Source organism: Trachemys scripta, chromosome 3, assembly GCF_013100865.1.
Source record: "Trachemys scripta elegans isolate TJP31775 chromosome 3, CAS_Tse_1.0, whole genome shotgun sequence".
Lineage (NCBI taxonomy): Eukaryota > Metazoa > Chordata > Testudines > Emydidae > Trachemys > Trachemys scripta.
This window is the reverse complement of record NC_048300.1, coordinates 168,145,073-168,166,510: the sequence shown is the minus strand read 5'-3', so window position 1 is coordinate 168,166,510 and position 21,438 is coordinate 168,145,073. Positions and strand designations below refer to the sequence as shown.

At 41.6% G+C, this 21,438-nt stretch overlaps 1 protein-coding gene across 11 annotated transcripts in view; it reads left to right on the top strand.

The window, feature by feature from the left end:
- MYT1L (myelin transcription factor 1 like) overlaps positions 1 to 21,438 on the top strand; it is a 384,470-nt gene that overhangs the window by 323,269 nt on the left and 39,763 nt on the right. For all 11 annotated transcript variants that reach the window (XM_034766417.1, XM_034766420.1, XM_034766422.1 and 8 more), the window contains one exon: positions 17,541 to 17,603. In XM_034766417.1, coding sequence (XP_034622308.1) covers positions 17,541 to 17,603 — 63 coding nt within the window. The remainder of the gene's footprint in view (positions 1 to 17,540; positions 17,604 to 21,438) is intronic.

Here is a 21,438-nt window from a genome sequence, read left to right as displayed (position 1 = left end):
TGTAACCACTATGTCAGTCTATTATTAGGAAACTATACCCAAACCTACATTAGGGCAGGATTTTCAAAAGCATGCAGCATTTGCCTAACTTTTCTCCCTTTTAAATCAATGGTGAAACTCTGATTGACATCAGTGGAAGCAGTTAGTGCAAAAATAAATGCTTTTGAAAATCCAACGTTGGAGCATACAATAATGAAACTACCAACACATCCTATTGTGCCTCTCTGCTTCTGTCATGGAGGCACTTTTAATATACAGTCATAGAATCATAAGACCCATAGGGTTAGAAGGGACCAAAATTGGACACAGTACTCCAGCTGAGGGCTAACCAGCACCGAGTAGAGCAGTACTATCCCCCCCTATGACTTGCATGCAGTGCCTCTCCTAATGCAACCTAAAATTGCGTTTGCTTTTTTTGCAACAGCATCATCTTGCTGACTCATGTTGAAGTTGTGATCCACCACAATTCCCAGATCCTTCTCAGCAGTGCTGCTACCAAGCCAGTTTTCCTGCATTCTGTATTTGTGCATTTGGTTTTTCTTCCCGAAGTGTAGCCCCTTACATTTGTCTTTGTTGAATTTCATTTTGTTGACTATAGCCCAGTTCTCTAATTTGTCAAGATCCTTGTGAATCTTAGCTCTATCCTCTGAAGCGTTGGCAGTCCACCCTCGCTTTGTGTCATCTTCAGATTTGATCAGTATGCTCTCTATACCTGCATCCAGGTCATTAATAAAGATGTTAAACAATACTGGACCCAAAACAGATCCCTGTGGAACCCCACTTGAGACCTCCCTCCAATCTGACATAATTTCATTAATAGTTACTCTTTGTTTGCAGTTGTTCAACCAATAATGTGTCCATTTAATGGTGGTTCCGCCAAGCCCACATTTCTCCAGCTTACCTATCAGAATGCCATGTGAGACTGTGTTAAAAACCTTGCTGAAGTCCAGGTATATGTCCACTGCATTCCCCCTTTTTATCAAACCAATTACCCTGTCAAAGAAGGAAATCAAGCTGGTGTGGCATGATTTGTTCTTGGTAAATCCATGCTGGCTGCTAGTGATTACCCATTCATCCTCCAAATGAAACATTCACAAATTGACTGTTACATACATTGCTCTAGTAGCTTCCCAGGTATCGAGGTCAGGCTGACTGATCTATAGTTTCCCGGCTCCTCCTTTTCCCCATTTTTCAAGATGGGCACTACGTTAGCCCTTCTCCAGTCTTCCAGGACCTCTCCTGTTATCCATGAGTTTATAATTATTATTGCATGTGGCTCCAAAGATTTGTTCAGCTAACTCCTTCAGTATCCTTGGGTGAATAGCAACCTGCCCTGCTGAATTGAATTCATTCAAATTTGTCAGAAGATCTCTTCCCCTTTACTGTCGGTGGTAAGTTTGCTAGTCATCCAGTCACATTATTTTTGGCGAGAATACTGAAGCAAAGTCACATCATTTATATGGGATTGGTTCATTGGCTGCAAAAGTCCATGAAGGGCTTAGTGGTGCCTTTTTAAAATGCTTAGTGCTGGCTTTGTTAGTGTTTCATGGATTAGCATTTGAAATGTCTTAAATACTTGCTGAAACAACACCAACCATTTGATAAGTTTGGAGTGTTCAGAGGGGTCCTGCACTTCCACAATCACCAAAGAGGACAAGGATGTATTGCATGGGGAGCTTAATAAATATAGGAACTTCCCAATCAGGAAGTTCTGTATTTACTGTTTTGTCCTAAATAGTGTTAGAAGTGAATGACTCCCTTTCTCTAAAGACAGAATAAAGGAAAGGAAAGAGACACATGACCCAGGCTCTGTGGTGAGTGGGGAAAGTGGAAAATCGGGGAGACCTGTGAAAACTGCAGCAGGAAGGAGGCGGAGACCTGTCTTGGGACAGCAATGGAGTCCCTAGTGTAAATGGTTCTGTTAGAGAAGTTTGGTTTTGGCAACTCGGGCACCTGACCTAGCTGGGAGTGGAGATTTGAGCATTTCTGGATAGCTTCTGTTTAATATTGAAAGCACAGAAATACTAGGTAAATGGCCTGATGTTTGCTATGGGTGATGCTGATGATAATATCCTATGTGCACTATCCATCACTGAAGAGGAAAAGAAAGAATACACCAATGTAAAACAGACTTTTGATGCCCATTTCATAGGCAGAGAAAATATTGGGCCAAATTTAATAAGAGGTGCCAGGAACAAGGAGAAACAGCTGAGGATTTTGTTACTGCAGTTCATAGTCTGGATGAATATTGCAAATATGAAACATTTAAAGAACCAATAAGACACAGGATAGTTGGTGGTGTAAGAAACACCAGTTTATCAGCACAGCTTCCATTAGATCCAGATCTCATACTAGCAAAAGCTATAGCAAAAGTGACAATGCAAGAAAACATAAACAAACAGCAATGTGACTTATATGCTGGCAGCATAAGGGAGACTGCGTCAGACAGTATTGATGCAGTAACTGTGAATGGCACAGTCAGACCAAATAAAAGAACGGTGCACAACTAGGGAGTGCGAGAGCAGCCACCCTAAATGGGAGGGAAAGATATGCCAAGACAACAGCAAATAATATATGTAATAGGTGGATTACAGTGAGTACAGATATTGGTTTATAATTTAAGTTTTAATATTTTATTATAGAGAAAGTGAATAGAGTTATAGAGTTCCTGGTCTTCCACATTTACCAGAGTGGACCAGGGAGAGCTTATAAACAGAGGGACTTCCCAGTCAGAGAGTTCTCTAGTTACCGCTTAAGGCGTGGCTCTTTGTGTTTATGTTCTCACGCTACATATGTACTGTGCCATTCACCTTTTGGGAACTAGATTCAAATCCTTTTCAGGTTACAAGTAAAAAAATCTACAGTCTTACCTTGTTAGAATTTGAATCACAGAACCACCAGAGATTTAGACTGCAATACTAGGGATGTTTGAGGTATATGGGATTTTCAAAGTTCTGGGCCCAATCCTCTATGTGCTAAAAGGATCATGCCTTTCCTTGCAACACTTGCAAAATTTGTTCATGCTACTTTGGGTCCAAGTAGTTATTGCCAACCTCAGCAATTTTTTGCTAGTTTTGCTACTTTTGAGAGACCTTAGTGCCAAAAAATCATGAATTGGCAATAGGCAACATTTGGATCTAAAAATTACTTTCTTTGGATGAAATTTGGGTGATTTTACTTAAATCCCTGCTTTTGCCCAGTTCCTGTCTCTTTGCTACCACCTGGTGGTCTGTGAAATGAGCAGCCACCGAGGCACATGCACAGCTGTACCAAATCTGCCTCCCTCAACCAGCAGAAACCATGTGGGAATATAGGTGCTGGAACTAAGGGTGCTGGGGGATCCTGCCGCACCCTCTGTCTTGAAGTGATTTCCATTATATACAGGGTTTACAGTTTGGTTCAATGGCTTTTAGCACCCCCACTTTAAAAATTGTTCTAGCTCACCTGCGTGGGAACAGAGCCCCATTGGCCTCAGCAAAGTGTGGCTTCAAAATGTATCCAGTCAGGCAGGGAGGCAACCAGTGCGAAGGTGGCGACAGGGGATAAATCCAGAAGCAGCCCACGTGCAAGCAACAGCTGCTGTATACTGCTGCCAACCTCTGTGATTTCTTATTAACTGGCAAAAATTTAGAAGCAAACTGTCATTCAGCAACATTTTAGGGCCAGGATCGGCAACCTTTGGCATGCAGCTCACCAGGGTAAGCACCCTAGCAGGTCGGGTCAGTTTGTTTACCTGCCACATCTGCAGGTTCGGCCGATTGCGGCTCCCACTGGCCGTGGTTCACCTCTCCAGGCCAATGGGGGCTGTGGGAAGTGGCACAGGTTGCCGATCCCTGCTTTAGGGCTACTTTTTGCATGTGATTGGCAAAAACCTGAGTTTTGAGGTTCACAACACAGCGCTATTAGCGATCAAAGAACGTAGCTCCTGGTTATTCTGTAGTCCTCTAGGGATGTGGAATACAGTCTATTCTTGAGTGCTTTGTCCAGTTTATATAATTTCCTCACTTTATGAATATTAAATTTTCACAAAACAGGAAGGCTTTTCAAAATGAACCTTTGGATTTATATGTGTTGGGACTGATTCATTGCCTGACGGCAGGAAGTCCAGTCTGCAGGGAGCTCTACAGCTGGGCATTGCTGCCCCAAAGGTGGGCTAGCAGCTAGGGAGGAAGCATGGGCAGGGTGCCCAGGAAATGGGCTGATTCACAACTTCTGTCTGGCAGCCTCCATAAGTGGGACACACTGGGCAGTGCACAGAGGCTTTTCACATTGGGCACGTACCATGCCTTTGGCTACTGGCATGCTGGGCTGCTGGGCTGCACACCCTGGTGCTAGAGGCTAGCACAATGGGCAGTGCACCATGGCACTAGCTGCTGGCATGCTATCAAGCTGGACAATCGGCAGCATGCAGGAATGGTGACTGAAGGCGCAGTAATATTTTCTATACAGATATAATTCATTTTAAAGGCAGCATGTGTATCTGTGTGTTCAAGTGCGGAGATATAATAAATGCCAATGTGCCACGTTTTATTTTGCTTGTAGGAAAAATGATTTCAATTTAATTAAAAAATGTATCATGTTCTGGCTCACCCACACATACAGTATAGGGAGCGCAGCAAGAGTGTCATACTGATAGCACCAGGAACTAAGGACATAGAGCATAGGTGCAAAAAAAATCATGTAATAAGTTACATTTCACTCAAAGAGGAGCAGTCAGTCATCCTCAGCTTAGAACCATTCAGTTGCTGGAGACCTCTGGAAGCAAAGGCAGGGGGAGGGGGAGAGAGAGAGAGAAGTCTCTCTGCAGAGATAGAAGAGCCAGAAAGCCATTCAGTGGAGCCTCTCTGCCAAGATTACTTCAGTTTAATGGCTGGACTAGCTCCACAGCCCTGACATGGCCACACTATGAGTGGAAAGACTGGAGTAACTGGGTGGTAGCAAATCCTCCCACTCCACACTTTCTTCTATTCCTTAACCTTCCTCTGTTGCAATCTTCTCCTGCAGAGCTTGGCTCCATTCCACATTGGAGAGTGCCCTGCTCTGGCCCACCCCCACACAGAGGAACTGCACTGGTTCTAATGTCGGGGGTCCTCAGCATTGCAGAGATAGAGGCAAGATTTTCCCTATTATTCATTCATTCACATTCCACCACAAGATAATTTGGCTGCCTCTCTTTATTGTCCCCCAGAGCACAGTCTTTTAGGTGTCCTCACTCTCATGTTTCCCCCTGAAAGTGATACCCTCAAGTTACACAAATGCAGATATCCCAGAACGCCTCATGCATTTATGATATCACTTATACCATTGCGTGCAATGAGACTTGTGATCTCTATAGTGTTCAGCAAAGAAGAGGTGCTAGGTAGATTTCACATAGGAGAAAACTCAATATTTAACATTTTAAATCTAATTTCTGTACTGAATGCTCCTCCCAGTTTCTAGAAATTCATCATGTAAATGTGAAATTAACTCACTTTTAATCTTGCAGTGCACTTTAATTATCCTATGATTTTAATAGGGCTCTTATTAAAAAGTACTTTTGCAGGTATATTTTGAACACTAGAGCATATAACTAAGAGCTCAGGATCCACTGAAATATCCCTTTTCTGAATACCAGTCCCACAGAGCTGATGTTGTATCTTGAAACCAGTTCAAGTGGACTCTGAATGGGATTTTCAAAAAATGCCCATCCCTGGCCTAATTCTGCTCCCATTGAAGTTGATGGGAAAACTCCCTTTGACATAAATAAGAGAATAGTCCAGTACTGTGCACTTTTGAAAACCATATTTTGTGACTCTTGATGGTCAAGAATAGTAAGTACCACGCTGATTCCGGAGTGACATAGGGTTTCCTCCTGTAATGCAGGTAGTGCTATGGTTGGCCAAGTCACTTCAATGAAGTGCAATACTCTTCAGGCAAAGCATGCAGAAGGAGATTCATAGATTCATAGATTCTAGGACTGGAAGGGACCTCAAGAGGTCATCGAGTCCAGTCCCCTGCCCGCATGGCAGGACCAAATACTGTCTAGACCATCCCTGATAGACATTTATCTAACTTACTCTTAAATATCTCCAAAGATGGAGATTCCACAACCTCCCTAGGCAATTCATTCCAGTGTTTAACCACCCTGACAGTTAGGAACTTTTCCCTAATGTCCAACCTAGACCTCCCTTGCTGCAGTTTAAGCCCATTGCTTCTTGTTCTATCCTTAGAGGCTAAAGTTAACAAGTTTTCTCCCTCCTGCTTATGACACCCTTTTAGATACCTGAAAACTGCTATCATGTTCCCTCTCAGTCTTCTCTTTTACAAACTAAACAAACCCAATTCTTTTAGCCTTCCTTCATAGGTCATGTTCTCAAGACCTTTAATCATTCTTGTTGCTCTTCTCTGGACCCTTTCCAATTTCTCCACATCTTTCTTGAAACGCGGTGCCCAGAACTGGACACAATACTCCAGCTGAGGCCTGAGCAGAGTAGAGCGGAAGAATGACTTCTCGTGTCTTGCTCACAGCACACCTGTTAATACATCCTAGAATCATGTTTGCTTTTTTTGCAACAGCATCACACTGTTGACTCATATTTAGCTTGTGGTTCACTATAACCCCCAGATCCCTTTCTGCCGTACTCCTTCCTAGACAGTCTCTTCCCATTCTGTATGTGTGAAACTGATTTTTTCTTCCTAAATGGAGCACTTTGCATTTGTCTTTGTTAAACTTCATCCTGTTTAACTCAGACCATTTCTCCAATTTGTCCGGATCATTTAGAATTATGACCCTGTCCTCCAAAGCAGTTGCAATCCCTCCCAGTTTGGTATCATCTGCAAACTTAATAAGCATACTTTCTATGCCAATATCTAAGTCGTTAATGAAGATATTGAACAGAGCCGGTCCCAAAACAGACCCCTGTGGAACCCCACTTGTTATGCCTTTCCAGCAGGACTGGGAACCATTAATAACAACTCTCTGAGTACAGTTATCCAGCCAGTTATGCACCCACCTTATAGTATCAATAAGAATATTATGCAAGACCTTATCAAATGCCTTACTAAAGTCTAGGTATACCACATCCACAGCTTCTCCCTTATCCACAAGGCTCGTTATCCTATCAAAGAAAGCTATCAGATTGGTTTGACATGATTTGTTCTTTACAAATCCATGCTGGCTGTTCCCTATCACCTTACCACCTTCCAAATGTTTGCAGATGATTTCCTTATTTACTTGCTCCATTATCTTCCCTGGCACAGAAGTTAAACTAACTGGTCTGTACTTTCCTGGGTTGTTTTTATTTCCCTTTTTATAGATGGGTTTTATATTTGCTCTTTTTCAGTCTTCTGGAATCTCTCCCGTCTCCCATGACTTTCCAAAGATAATAGCTAGAGGCTCAGCTACCTCCTCTATTAGCTCCTTGAGTATTCTAGGATGCATTTCATCAGGCCCTGGTGAGATAATATGGACTGGAATGAAGGACAACAAGGGCAATGAAAGAAGGGATAATGGAGAGACACAGCAGTGGAGGAGAGAAAGAGAAAGAGTTGTATAGTAAGGAGTTAAGAGACAATGAGGAAGGAAGAACATAGAAGAAATATATCAGGCAGGAAGGGTAGAGAAGAAAGACAGAATCAAAAGAAGAGAGACAGCAAGAGAAAGGACAAAAACACAGCATAAGGGAGGGAGAAGGATTAAAGAGAGGTACCAGGATGATAGGAAGTAGAAGAGGAAAAGATGAGAGAGGAGCAGGGACAGAAGGCAGACAATGTGGACAAAACAAAAGTCTAGATATGAGAAGGAAGAGGAAAGAGACCAGAAGAGAAACAAAAAGTAAGAAACACTACTGGAGGGAAAGGAGAGTTGAGATGAAAGGAGAAAGAAAAGAGCAGTGGAAAGGAACAGGGTAGAGGTAGAGATGAACAGGAAACAAATTCATGCAGGTCAGTCACAGGCTGGATGTGCTCTTTCTAGGAAACTGATTGCGTGAATTTTGCATGGGTTAAGGACTGTGAAATTGACACTTCAGGAATCAGGAAGTGCCTGGGAATTTAACTGAGTAATGGTGAGACAACTGAAAATAAATGAAAATAAAAGACAAAAGTGAAGAGGAAAAGGAAAAGTTCTGTGTACCTATTGGCATTACAACAGAGAGCAGCTCTTCTTCAGAGATCTCCTTAGAGAAGACCCTGGCACTGTCCCCTACATCACAGGATTAAATTAGAGATTGTCAGCCTATAGATACACTTGAGATTGATAATGGGATTTAGCACTTTACCTCTCTATGTTGTTTCAGAAACAGCTAGTTCAGTAATGTCTTGCATCTGAAGAAGTGAGGTTCTTACCCACGAAAGCTTATGCTCCCAATACTTCTGTTAGTCTCAAAGGTGCCAGAGGACCCTCTGTTGCTTTTGACTGAACATTGTTACCTTCAGTTGATGGTTCAGGACTATAATGAATATGTGATTTCAGTCCAGTTCCAGCTGGATAGGAATCCACATAATGATAACCACCATCACAGTTGTTACTGACAGACTTGTGACAGTCTGAGCAAAAAGGATAAGGAACAGATAGTACAAAAAGCAAATTGTGTTCTCAACTCTGAAGAAGGTCCTCCAGGTCAGATAGTCTTCTAGAAGGGTAGTGGAGAGAAGCTTGTTCTTCTGTCATCTGTGGTTTACCTGTTCTGGAGTTAAATAGAGTGTCGTATATTGAAAACTGTGTTAAAATTGTAAGCTGTTACTTTAAATTTCATGGGATTTCCCCAGTCCTGCTTGCAGGCCCGGGACTCTAGAGGGAAGCTTGCCATCTGGGCCTCATCATTGCAGCAGTCAGTCAGCAGACAGATAGCCTTACAGTAAAGTGGGGTGAGTTGTCCCTCTCTGTTTTAGGGAGCAGTCTGCTTTGTCTCGCTCTGTTTTATCCCTTTGTATTATCATTCTGAATAAAGAAGTATTAGAATACAGCCTTTCAGTGAGAGTATTTTTGTTTCTATTTACTGCTGTGTGTGTATGCCATGAAACATAACATAGAAGACTTCTGTGTAAAGGGCTGTAAATCCACTGCCTTCAAGAAGCATTACAGTTCAGACACACACAAAATTCATACCTTACAGTAAATTCCACTTCTTCACTTGACAGCTCTTTTTCCTTTCTCTCTCTCTTGTAAATTTCATTCAATGAACTAAAGAGGAAGTGTCATCAGCACTTTGTTTCTGATTGCTACTATGCCCCAAAGGGCTTACAGTCTAGTTAGAGAAAGTAAACAGTGTACAAACCCATCACAATGAGGTTAGAAAAGCAGTGTGTTTTGGGTGCCACTTCATGAGAAAAAAAGGAGTGTTCATAACTCAAGTTAGCTAACTTGAGTTAATTAATGTGAGGTAAAATCACAAGGCAGTTTGTAATTTTCACACGAGTTAGCAGATCAGGTTAAATACTATGGGGGATTTGGGGGTTTACCTTGACCTGCTAACTTGTGTGAAAACTACAAGGTAACATAAGTTAAGAATTCATTTTTTTGCTAGTGAAGACAAAGCCTTAATGATAAAGCTAAGCATTATCACCCCTACTCAGCAAAGAATTTAAGCATGTTCTTAACTGTAGGCATGTGAATTCTGTGGGAGTACTCATGAGCTTAAGTAATGTGGTGAATCTGAGCCTGTTTTAGTAATTCCATGATTTTTATTTGGATTTTTATTTGTAAAGAGATAGAGCTTTTCAGACATCTAGTGGTATCTCTGCTTTTAGGAGAGACTGTTGGCACTGAGAGCAGGAAAACAAGTGATTTGACTGGCATAGAGACGGAACCCACTGAATTACTGAAGCTCAGCTGAATCTCGCTCCAAAAGATCTTTCAAGTTTGAGGCATTGAGGAAGCCTGCATGAGCTGCGCCTCTTCTCTGGATAAATTAAATGTTTCAATTTTCAGTTATGTCAATCCAGCCCTTACCATGTGTCATAAAATCTCTGAAAGAAAAAAATTGTAAAATGTGCATATTGTACTGCAGGTTAGCAGTATAATCCATGATTTAGGGATATGTTCCATTGGCTAGAGGTGGTGTAAGTAGTTTGGACAATCAGCTTTAAAAGAAGGACTCATCCAAATCTGCACAAAAGACTGAGGGAGAAAACTACTGAGGTCTCTTTCTGTTTTGTTTAGGAAAAAACTCTTTGCACCCTTTTGTAAGATACTAGTTGGATAAACACTTGCTAAACTGCACATTAGTTTAAGGAAAACATCCATTAAGCTTAGATAAAACGCTTGTACGTTCAGGGTCAAGTTATTTCATTATTATTTTTAGTCAGCTGAGCTGGCAGTAGTCATCTTTTGTATTTTTTTAATTATTATTTTTGCATGGGTCTTTTAAGCCCCAAACCAGCATTGGCTCCAGCTGTCCCAGCTTATTTAGCTGCCTTCACAGCTGCTGGCAGCAGTTTCCTATAGCACGTCTAATGAATGGGATATTAAGATGCACTGGGTACACTCAGTCCACTGGACAAGCTTATTTGCTGGATGTACCTGGTATATTATTTTTCAGCAGTGAAGTGGCTAACAGAGCTGGCATTATGTGGTCGTAATTAGGTTTCAAAGTTCCTTATTTTTTTCCCTGCTGAGAATAGTTTAAATCTTCTGTAATGAAGTAATTCTGTGATTTTGGAGACTAAAATAAACTTCTGTTGCACCTTCTGATTACATTCTTTTTTAAGTACAGCAGGCAAGCTACCTGATCCTTTTTCCACCTGTTGTGAGTTTGATTTTCAGAGGGGCCTTGCCCCAACCTCCTTTTGTATTTGAACATATAAGCCCTATGCACACAGTTTTCAAGCATTAATACTTGCACATTCAGTTGATAGAGTCAAACGTCTTCATGTTCTAGTATTAGTGCTTGTAAAATTAATGTGTAGGTGTTTACATGGTCCTGGTTTCTGAAAATTAGGATCCATAATTTTAATGGTCTGAGGGATTTGTAGATATCTGCTTATATAATCTACTTGAAATGCAAATTAAAATGTAGTATATTTAGACCAGCATAAGCTTAACATAGAATCATAGAAGATTAGGGTTGGAAGAGACCTCAGGAGGTCATCTAGTCCCAACCCCCTGCTCAAAGCAGGAACAACACCAACTAAATAATCCCAGCCAGGGCTTTGTCAAGCTGGGCCTTAAAAACCTCTAAGGATGGAGATTCCACCACCTCCCTAGGTAACCCATTCCAGTGCTTTCACCACCCTCCTAGTGAAATAGTGTTTCCTAATATACAACCTAGATTTCCCCCATTGCAACTTGAGACCATTGCTTCTAGTTCTGTCATCTGCTATCACTGAGAACAGCCGAGCTCCATCCTCTTTGGAACCCCCCTTCAGGTATTTGAAGGCTGCTATCAAATCATAGAATATTAGGGTTGGAAGAGACCTCAGGAGATCATCTAGTTCAATCCCCTGCTCAAAGCAGGACCAACCTCCACTAAATCATCCCAGCCAAGCTTTGTCAAGCCAGGCCTTAAAAACCTCTAAAGATGGAGATTCCACTACCTCCCTAGGTAACCCATTCCAGTGCTTCACCACCTTCCTGCTTCAATCCCCCCTCACTCTTCTCTTCTGCAGACTAAACAAGCCCAGTTCCCTCACTCTTTCCTTGTAAGTCATGTGCCCTAGCCCCCTGATAATTTTCGTTGCCCTCAGTTGGACTCTCTCCAATTTGTCCACATCCTTTCTACAAAGGGGGGCCCAAAACTGGATGCAGTACTCCAGTGCTGAATAGAGGGGAATAATCACTTCCCTCGATCTGCTGGCCATGTTCCTACTAATGCAGTCCAATATCCCGTTAGCCTTCCTGGCAACAAGGGCACACTGTTGACTCATATCCAGCTTCTCGTCCACTGTAATCCCCAGGTCCTTGATACTGGCTGCCAACTAGACATCGAGCCATTGATCACTGCCCATTGAGCTTGATGATCTAGCCAGCTGAAGAAACCTTTCTTGTTACCCTTCACATCCCTTGCTAGCTCCAACTCCAGTTGTGCTTTGGCCTTCCTGATTACACCCCTGCATGCTCGAGCAATATTTTTATACTCCTCCCTAGTCATCTGTCCAAGTTCCCACTTCTTGTAAGCTTCCTTTTTGTGTATAAGTTCACCGAAGATTTCTCTGTTAAGCCAAGGTCGTTGCCTGCCATATTTGCTATTCTTTCTGCACATCGGGATGATTTGTTCCTGTGCCCTCAATAAGGCTTCTTTAAAATACAGCCAACTCTCTTGGACTCCTTTCCCCCTCATATTAGCCTCACAGGGGATCCTGACCATCAGTTCCCTGAGGGAGTCAAAGTCCTCTTTTCTGATTTTATGATTCATTAAATTTCTGTGCATAATCTACACAAACATTATAGTGCTAAAATCGGTATATGAAAGACCTTTCTAAAAGCATACAGCCTTGTCTACATAAGAAAGCTGAACTGGTTTAACTAAAGGTGTGATTTTAAACTGATTTAGTTAAATTGGTACAAACTGCTGTGTGAAGACTCTTAGTTCATTTCAATTTAAAGATTATTTTGGTTTAGCTCATGTTGATTAGGAGTCAGTTTAAGTTAAACTCAAATAAGCCACTCTTCCATCGAAATAAGTATCCAAATGGGTATGCAAGGGTTTAACTTCAAGAAAAAGATTAGTGCTGCTTACAAATCATGTTAGTTAGGGGCAAATCATACCTTCCTGTGAAGATACCCTGTGGGAGAGTAAGAAAAGACCCTGGAAACTCACCGTGTGCAATTTCTATCATATTGCAGCCTCAGGGAGAGAGGATAGAGGGTCTATGGAGGAGGCTCTGGCCTCCCAACCCTGCTGATCTCTTGGATAAATGAGGAAGGGAACTCTAGGTACCACTGACAGCTCTAGCGGGGAAGCTGGATGGATCTGTGCTCTCCTATCTCACCTAAGTAGAGGGTACATTCAGAGCCTAAGTTTAAAGACACTTTCAGCCCAAACATTTAATTAATGGGATAATGAAGGGCCCACTCCCATGGGATGGTATCATTAGGGGTCTGATCTAGATTCCATTGAAGTAATTGACTCTGACAGGAAGAGAAACTGACTAAAGTATAGTGGCTGTGATACTTATGAAAAAAAGAGAACAGCCTGAAAGAATAATAGTAATGCTTAGCCCTTATTTAGTGCTTTTCATTTGCCAGTCTCAAAGCACTTTACAGAAGAAGTATGTCTCCATACATAAATTTTATACATGGGGAAACTGAGGCACAGATTGATGAATTGACTTCCCCAAGGTAACTCAGGCCAGTAACTGAGACAAGAATAGAACCCAGATCTCTGAGCCCAATTTTCTAAATTTAAAAAATGAAATGTTTAGAAATAAAGTATTTAAATGGGATTATTTTTAATCATGTTCATTAAACATGTTTTAAACTTAAAATGTCCACTAGCTAAAACAATTATGTAATCCAGAATGTGTGTGCTAGTTATCTGTGTCTGGTATGAGGCATGAGGAGAACCCCCAAATTGTGCAACTGTTGAGTAAGGAACTTGCAGCCTAATGTAGAGCCAAACTCTCACATCCATCCGAGCATCCCCAGTAACTTTAGTGGGGATACACAAGTACAGCCTCGAGCAGAATTTGGCCATCTATTGCTTACAAAATAGCAAGAATAAAGTGAGATAGGTTTGCATATCATACCTAGATATCATCATTTGGTTTATTATTTGTACCACAGCATTGTTTATAGGTCTCAACCAAGATCAGGATCACTGTGTGCCTGGTGCTGTACAAACGCATAGGAACCAATAGTGCTTGATACAATAGTTTATAAAATAGATAGCCCCTTCCCATCGAGAATTCTTGTGTAGGAGCTATGCATCTGAAGAAGTGAGGTTTTTACCCACGAAAGCTTATGCCCAAATAAATCTGTTAGTCTTTAAAGTGCCACCAGACTCCTTGTTGTTTTTGTAGATACAGACTAACACAGCTACCCCCTGATACTTGTGTAGGAGCCAGTTATTATGCTACACCCAGTACTTGCCGAAGTCCAAGGGGGACTGTTAGCATTTCCAGCCTTGAACACACCAAGTAAGGCACGGTCTGGGCATGGTAGGATGACCAGATGAGAGGAAGAAAATATCGGGACACCGGGGGTGGAGCAAATAAAACAAAACAAAAAAACTGAGTGCTGCTGGCAGAGTGAAATATTGAGATAACTTGTGTCCCGACTAGAGATCGTCCGGGACGCAGGACAAACAGCTAAAAATCAGGACGGTCCCAATTTTATCGGGACGTCTGGTCACCCTAGGGCATGGGACATGGCATTTCCGGCCTGCCTTCCTTCCTTCCCCTTTCCACATATGCACGAGTCCTGGGAGGAGTTGGATAGCTTGTATTATAAGATACACAGGTAACACTTCTTCTGAAAGTGTAGGAAGATTGCTTGTGAGCATTATACAAGAACCTAATCCCGCTAAAGATATAGGATAGGATTTGAAAATGTGTACAGTGCTGGCCTAATTTCAGTTTCCATTGACTTCAGTAGAAGCAGAGTTAGGCCAACATTGAGCACTTTTGAAAATGCATAACACTTTCTCACAGCTTTTGCAGGCAGTGTCTCCAGCCACCACTATCTGAGTGATATATTGTCTTCCTGCTCACCCAAAGTTGTTCTGGTTCTAAGAAACTTACTTGATATTCCACAGGTTCTCGGCGCATATAGATTGCTGACATCTTTATTCATAAGCTCTTTCCTATGAAGGGAATAGAAAGAGGTGAAGTTTTACAAAAAGGAATTTTCATAGAGCATGTCTACACTACAGACTTAAGTCGACCTATGTCGACTTACCCCACACTACCCTCCTCCTGTCACTGGCGTGTGTCCTCCCCCAGAGCGCCTTCACCAACTGAAAAGGGGCAGTGGGAGGGAGGGGCTGAGAGCCAGAGCTCTCAGCTCCGCATGGCTCCTCACCAGGAGCCCAGCTGCCTCTTGATTCCCTGAACCCAGCTGGGAGTGGGGGGGCAGCCACCCGGGCTTCTCACCTTCCCGTTCCCCTTCAGAAGCAGGGGGCAGCTGCCCTAGGGTGACCAGATGTCCCGATTTTATAGGGACAGTCCCAATTTTGGGGTCTTTTTCTTATATAGGCTCCTATTACCCCCCACCACCTGTCCCTATTTTTCACACTTGCTGGCTGGTCACCCTAAGCTGCCCGGGCTTCTCGCTTCCCTGAGTGGGGAAGTGGGGAGCCAGGCGGGTCTGATTTCTTGTCCATTTCAGGGCTCTAGCCAACAGCCAATATAAGTAACACAGTGTCTACACAGACCCTGCGTCGCCCTGACTACACCGACATAAGCCCTACGCCTCTCGTGGAGGTGGAGTTATTATGTCGGGGTAGTAGGGCACTTACATCAGTGGGAAAAGGCTCCTGTGTGTTCACTGACATAATTAGATTGACATAAGCTGCCTTATTTCGACCTAATTGTGTAGTGTAGACCAGGCCAGAGCCTCAACTGGTCAATTTTCAGCTACTTTGAAACTTAAACATTAATAGTTTCTGAAAAATAACATTCTGTAAAGAACATCTGTAGCAGCATGAATCAGTTTGAAAAGCTTCATTCTCTTCCCTTTATTTATGAAGGGGGGAAAGAGCTTCATTTTAATGTATAATATGTTTGCTGCATATTCATTTTTTGCCATTAATATAGTAGTTTTAAAAAATTCCAGTAGTATGCCAAATACTGTTTCTAGTTACATGAAATTGCTTCATAGTTAAATTAAGGGTGCCTTAATTAGTTATAGTTTTCAGGAATATTATGTGAATTAATAATATATCTAAAATTTACATTTGTTTATTATGAGGAATGCTTCTATTTATTAAAGACTCAGAAAATACAGAAGGATTTATCTGAATAGTAACTGAAACCAAAGCAATTGAAGTGGTTGTAATTCACCCTGTTAGTTATTTTGTTGCAAGTCTGTGTATGGACACTCGTTTCAGAAAAACAACTCCCAGTTCTATATATGCTGATTTTTTACTAATTTATTTTTAATTAATTCAATTACAGTATGTTGAAATTGGACACTCTAGTAGTTTCTACACATAGGCTTGCATCAAAATAACGAAAGGTGTGATTTACAACTGCTTTAGTGATTTCTGTTTCAGTTCCTGTGTGAATATGTCCTGGACGTGCATCAGAAATTAAATCCTTCTTCTGGCCACTTGTTTTATTTCTGGTTGTATCATCTCTTGTTGCTTGCCTCTTCTTCATTACTATCACAACAAGTTAATTCACTGCCAGGTGCAGAGTGTATCCCAACTACAGTTAACAGAAACTCTAGTTTAATTTGTGCCCCTGTGGATTGTGTCAAATGCCCTTGAACCTTCAGTCCTGTGAAACTCCACAACAGTAGGTGGTGATTTTGAGCTCCACAGAAATTTAATTTCAGCCTTACGGGGCATAAGAGTTCACAACACCGAAGTTCATGATTATTTCAGTTTTTGAGTTTATGAAGGTTTTAGATTTCCCCAGAAACCTTTGTGAGAAAGGGCTTATCTGTATGAGTGTAGGCCTCCATTCAGGAAAGCACTTAAGCATGTGCTTAACTGGGGAGATCAGATTCAAGCACATTGGGATTTAAACAATGCTTCAATGCTTTCCTGAATAGTGATGTTTTCCTGAATTGAATTCTTAAAGAACAGTTAGAAGTCCAGAAATGCACAAACATAGTGTGTCTTGGAAATGTATAGTATTTGTCTGATTGTATTACATAAAGTAATTTCGCTTCTCTTTTAATTCATTACAGTTGTTGTAGTTAATACATCTTAGCTCTTATGAGATCAAGTTCAGAAGTTCAGATACACGCTGTTTATTTTAATTAAGCTTTCTAATTTAATTTATTCTGTAGTGTGCATGCCTGTCACCTCTGTGTAGAACCTTTTTCTATATTCATTAAAATATTGTATAATCATTAGAAATTCTACAGGACATGATTACAGTAATGGCTCTTTTGTCCAGTGTGTTTGTTAGTTAGGTTGCAATTTGACCACAAGAGGGCAGTATTCCTTTTCCCCCTGCCTGCATTCCTGGCCTTTCTCAGAGGCTTTTCCTCTGGTAAAAAAGGGATCAGGTTGTATGAGTCTGCGTAGGGTGGGCTACAGCAATAACCATACTTGGTAGCAGGATGCCCAACATGTAAAGTTATCCTTATTTTAGTAAATGGCAATACAGCATAGGCCTGATCTGTTTCCATAGGTGAGGTGGCTGTGGTGAGGTGACATCTGGCTGCTGCTAATTAGCTGCGGAAATCCCTTGCTCCTCTTCTAATGCCAGTGTCGGCCAGATGCTGTCTGAGTGGGAGGTGGCCTGGAAGCAAAGTGTAAAGAGAGCTTTTCCACCCCCTGCTTTGGGATTAAGCTCTGAGGAGGCAGAGCCAAAGAAGCCCGCAGGGTCTCCCTGGCTGGCACCTGTGGAAACGACATCCCAAGCAGGGAGTTTTTGGTGGGCAGTTAATGTCTGGGTTTTATTTCTTCCAAGTAAATTACTCCATTTAATATTTTTTTAATTTATTTTAGGTGTCCGACCCCTGGTTGCGATGGCTCTGGGCACATTACTGGGAATTATGCTTCACATCGAAGGTATGTAAAGAGATTTTTTGGTCTTTGAGTCGTGTATGTTTCAACTGGATTACAAAATGGGAAAGGGACCTGTGGTGCGGGGAGGTTAGAGGAATCTGTCACCTGTGCCTTATTAAACTCTTATTATCATTTGTATCAGGTGCTGAGGGAAATGCTGCATTTATTGATCAAGGTAACAAAAGTATCTTCCCATTCCCAGAAGAGGAGATACTATGGTAGTATAGTAACTAGGGAGTGGTAGATGCTGAGTAGTTAGTGCCACCTCCATTATGTGTATGAAACACTGTAAGGTGAGAAAAGCTGCTTTATATTTAATAACAGGAACGTACCCTATGATGTCTGGCCCAGAGTTAGTAGTACAGCCAATTCCTGCTCCTATTCAACTTAATGCTGTTGGGTCTGATCTGCTCACATAGGTGCAAACCAGCAGGAACTCTGTTGAAGCCAGTAGAGATACAGCAGTGTAAAACTGGTGTAAGTGAGAAAAGTAGTTTAAAACCAAAACATCAGTGAAACACAGACAGGAAGGAATCTGCCACACCATTGGGTTCAGGACAAATGACAACTAAATCACAATAATGATAAAATTCCCTTTAAAAAACATTTAATTTCAAAAATAAAGATGACCTTAAAAAAGATAAGGTATAAAAAGTTTAAAATCACCTAAGTGAGTTAGGAGCCTATATCACATTTTCAAAAGTGACTGAGGGCCAGATTTTAAAGGTATGTGGGCACCTAATAATGCAGATAAGTGCGTTGTAGGATATAAAAGTCTAGTTGCTTTTTTAAAAATTCCACTAGGGACCTAGCTGCATCTTTCGGCGCCTAAGTACATTTAAAAATCTGGCTTTTAGGCATTTAGGCTCTAAATCTCATTGAAAGTCAATAAGAAAGGTCTGATCTGCACTAGGAATTTACCTTGGTATAGCTACATCTCTCAAGGGTGTGAAAAATCCAAACCCTTGAGAGACGTAGTTAAACTGCCCTAACCCCGGGTGTAGATAGAATGATTCTGTCGACCTAGCTACCACCTTTCAGGGCCGTGGATTACCAACACCAGGGTAGTAGTGACTACACTGAAGCGCTACTGTGGCACAGCTGCAATGGTGCCACTGTGCCACAGTAGCGTTTTAAGTGTACACAAACCCTTAGGCGCCTATGTGTCTAAGTCACTTTTGCTTAGGTGCCTATGTCACTTACGTGCTTTAAAAATGTACTCTATTATTTGCCTTTTGATTTTAAATGAAAAAGCAAAACAATCTAAATGTACAGGAGCATTTTTTAAAGATCATGAACAGCGGTTGGAAGACTAACTCTGCTGGGTAAGGGAGTTGCATCAGATGTTTTTTTAATGTTTCATTAGCACAGATAACCTAAATCGGAGGCAGGGGAATGAAGATCAGTAAAGGAGCACAAATCATATAGAACTAAATTACGGGAAGGGCACATCGCAGTTGACACTGTTGTAATGTACACACAACAGTAAACACCAAAGAGCTCTTAAATTCAGATTACTATGAAGATTGGCATTAAGGTGCTCTGCCAAATCAATTGCCCCCAAACTTCCTGAATCTGCTAATGCAATTTGAACGTTCTTTTGCATTATGGTACAAGTGAGAGCAATTGTCTTGTGGCCAGTCTCAGAAGTCATCTAGTCAGTTTGAGAAAAAAGGAAGGAATTAATAACATTGAATAAAATTCACGGGACTATGAAGAGGTTGTGGGGGAAGAGAATATACCTCAACCAACACAAAAGGCACAAGGCAACTCTGCCTCACTTCTGAGTCTTAATCCAGCCCGGGAAATAAGGACTAAGATCCCTGTATTAATTCTGTTCGAGTGTTTGTGGCCTTTGATCTGCATAAATTTGAATCCAGTAGCCATACCCCACCCCCAAGCCCCTTTCCACAATGGGCTATTGCAAGCTGATGTGTAGCTCAATTCTGTGCAGAGCGTGTGCACTGTTGTATTAATTTAGAGGGAATAAAGAGTTAAAGGTGTTAATATAACCCATTCAGTGTCCAACATTAAACAAGATTCAGGGTTTGGTATAGAGCAGTGGTTCTCAACCTTTCCAGACTACTGTGCCCCTTTCAGGAGTCTGATTTGTCTTACATACCCCAAGTTTCACCAGACTTAAAAACCACTTGCTTACAAAATCAGACATAAAAATACGAAAGTGTCACAGCATGTTATTACTCAAAAATTGCTTACTTTCTCATTTTATCTGTATGAAATTTTAGTTTGTACTGACTTCGCTAGTGCTTTTTATGTATTCTGTTGAAGAAGTAGGCAAATATATGGATAAGTTGATGTACCTCCTAGAAGATCTCTGAGTACCCCTAGGGTACGTGTACCCCTGACTGAGAGCCACTGCTATAGAGACCTCAGCCTACTTAGAGCAAATGTAATGCCAAGAGACCCTGGTTGTTGGTGGGCGGAATCTAACTGGGGACCTTTGTAGCTTAGTGCACGAGCCTCTACCACATGAGCTAAAAGCCAACTGCCTGTTAGCTTGGGCTGTAAAGCAGACTCATTTTATCTCCCTCTTTAAGTGGTCTCAGTGCCACTAGATGGGACAGAACACCACACCCAGAAGGTGTGTGGGTTACACAAACACATAATTAAAAATCTTTTTAACCTTTAATTAAAGATACAGAAGAGAATGAAAAACAGCTAAAGCATCTGAAATGTAAAGTATTAAATAAGGCTTTTAGGAGGTATCAGAGATGGAGGCAACTGTCCTTTTGAAGAAAATAGAAGTTAGTTCCAATGGGCTAGAGCTGTTGTTATTGTTGTTAAAGTCCGATCCTGTTTCCTTTAAGACAAAATAAGACAAACACACAAAAGGAGAAAGAAAAGAACAGCAAAGATAGAAAATGCAGTGTCTGTCTTTGGTGTTGACTCTCACTTGCAACCTCACTGTGGAAAAACACAGGCGCAGCCACAGCCTATCAGACACTCCAAGACCTGGCAAACTTGTACCAGCATTGGGCTGTTTGGGGCACTGCATTTAGTTGTCCTCTCTGGTCACAGGCCAGGAGCAATATATGTAGTTGTGGCCAGCTAAGCCAGACATTTATTAGAAGGAAAAAGGAGAGAGATAGGAAAAAAAAGAAATAAGGCAGAGAAGGAAAAGGACACATGGAGGGAGTGGGAGTACAAAGTCTCACATCCAAGGTAGTATTTGGGATGTAGCCAACGCCGGTGGATATGGCGATGTCATCTGGCTTACTCTCTCTGGCCCAGTCTGGTCAAGATATAATTCAGGATTAGGATGAAGAAGGTCTGGGGTCCCAGAAGATGGTGGAAGTGGCAGCTATAATGGTGAAGCTCACTCATTACCCTTCTCACGTTTTTCAGTCAGGCAGAATCGCAGTCTGTTGGTATTTTCCTCAAAGTCTTTTTTTTTTTAGGACCCCATAAGTAAGTGATGGGTGGAATAGTCCATCCTTTCATTATTTTGCCCCTGAATTAGGCCTATTTTCCAATTCACTGATTTTGGTTCACTGATTTCTTGTTCCACGCTTTTCTTGTGTATCAAGCATGATCTCAACCTGGTTCTACTTATATCAGTAGACCTTTTTTTTTTTTTAACTAATTCAATCTTTCTGTCTCCCTTTAGTACCTTTTCCCATCAACATTTGTTGCTATAGGTTATAGTGACACTTTATAAACTTTCACTCACGTTTCACAACTGAGTTCACAATAATGGTAAATGTGTAGGCCCAGTTATTACAACAGCAGTCATCCTGTGTGCCTGTTCTACTGCCCCCCCCCCCCCCCCGCCCTTCCTCATTAAATCACTGTGATTCTACTGAATGTAGGCCATTAG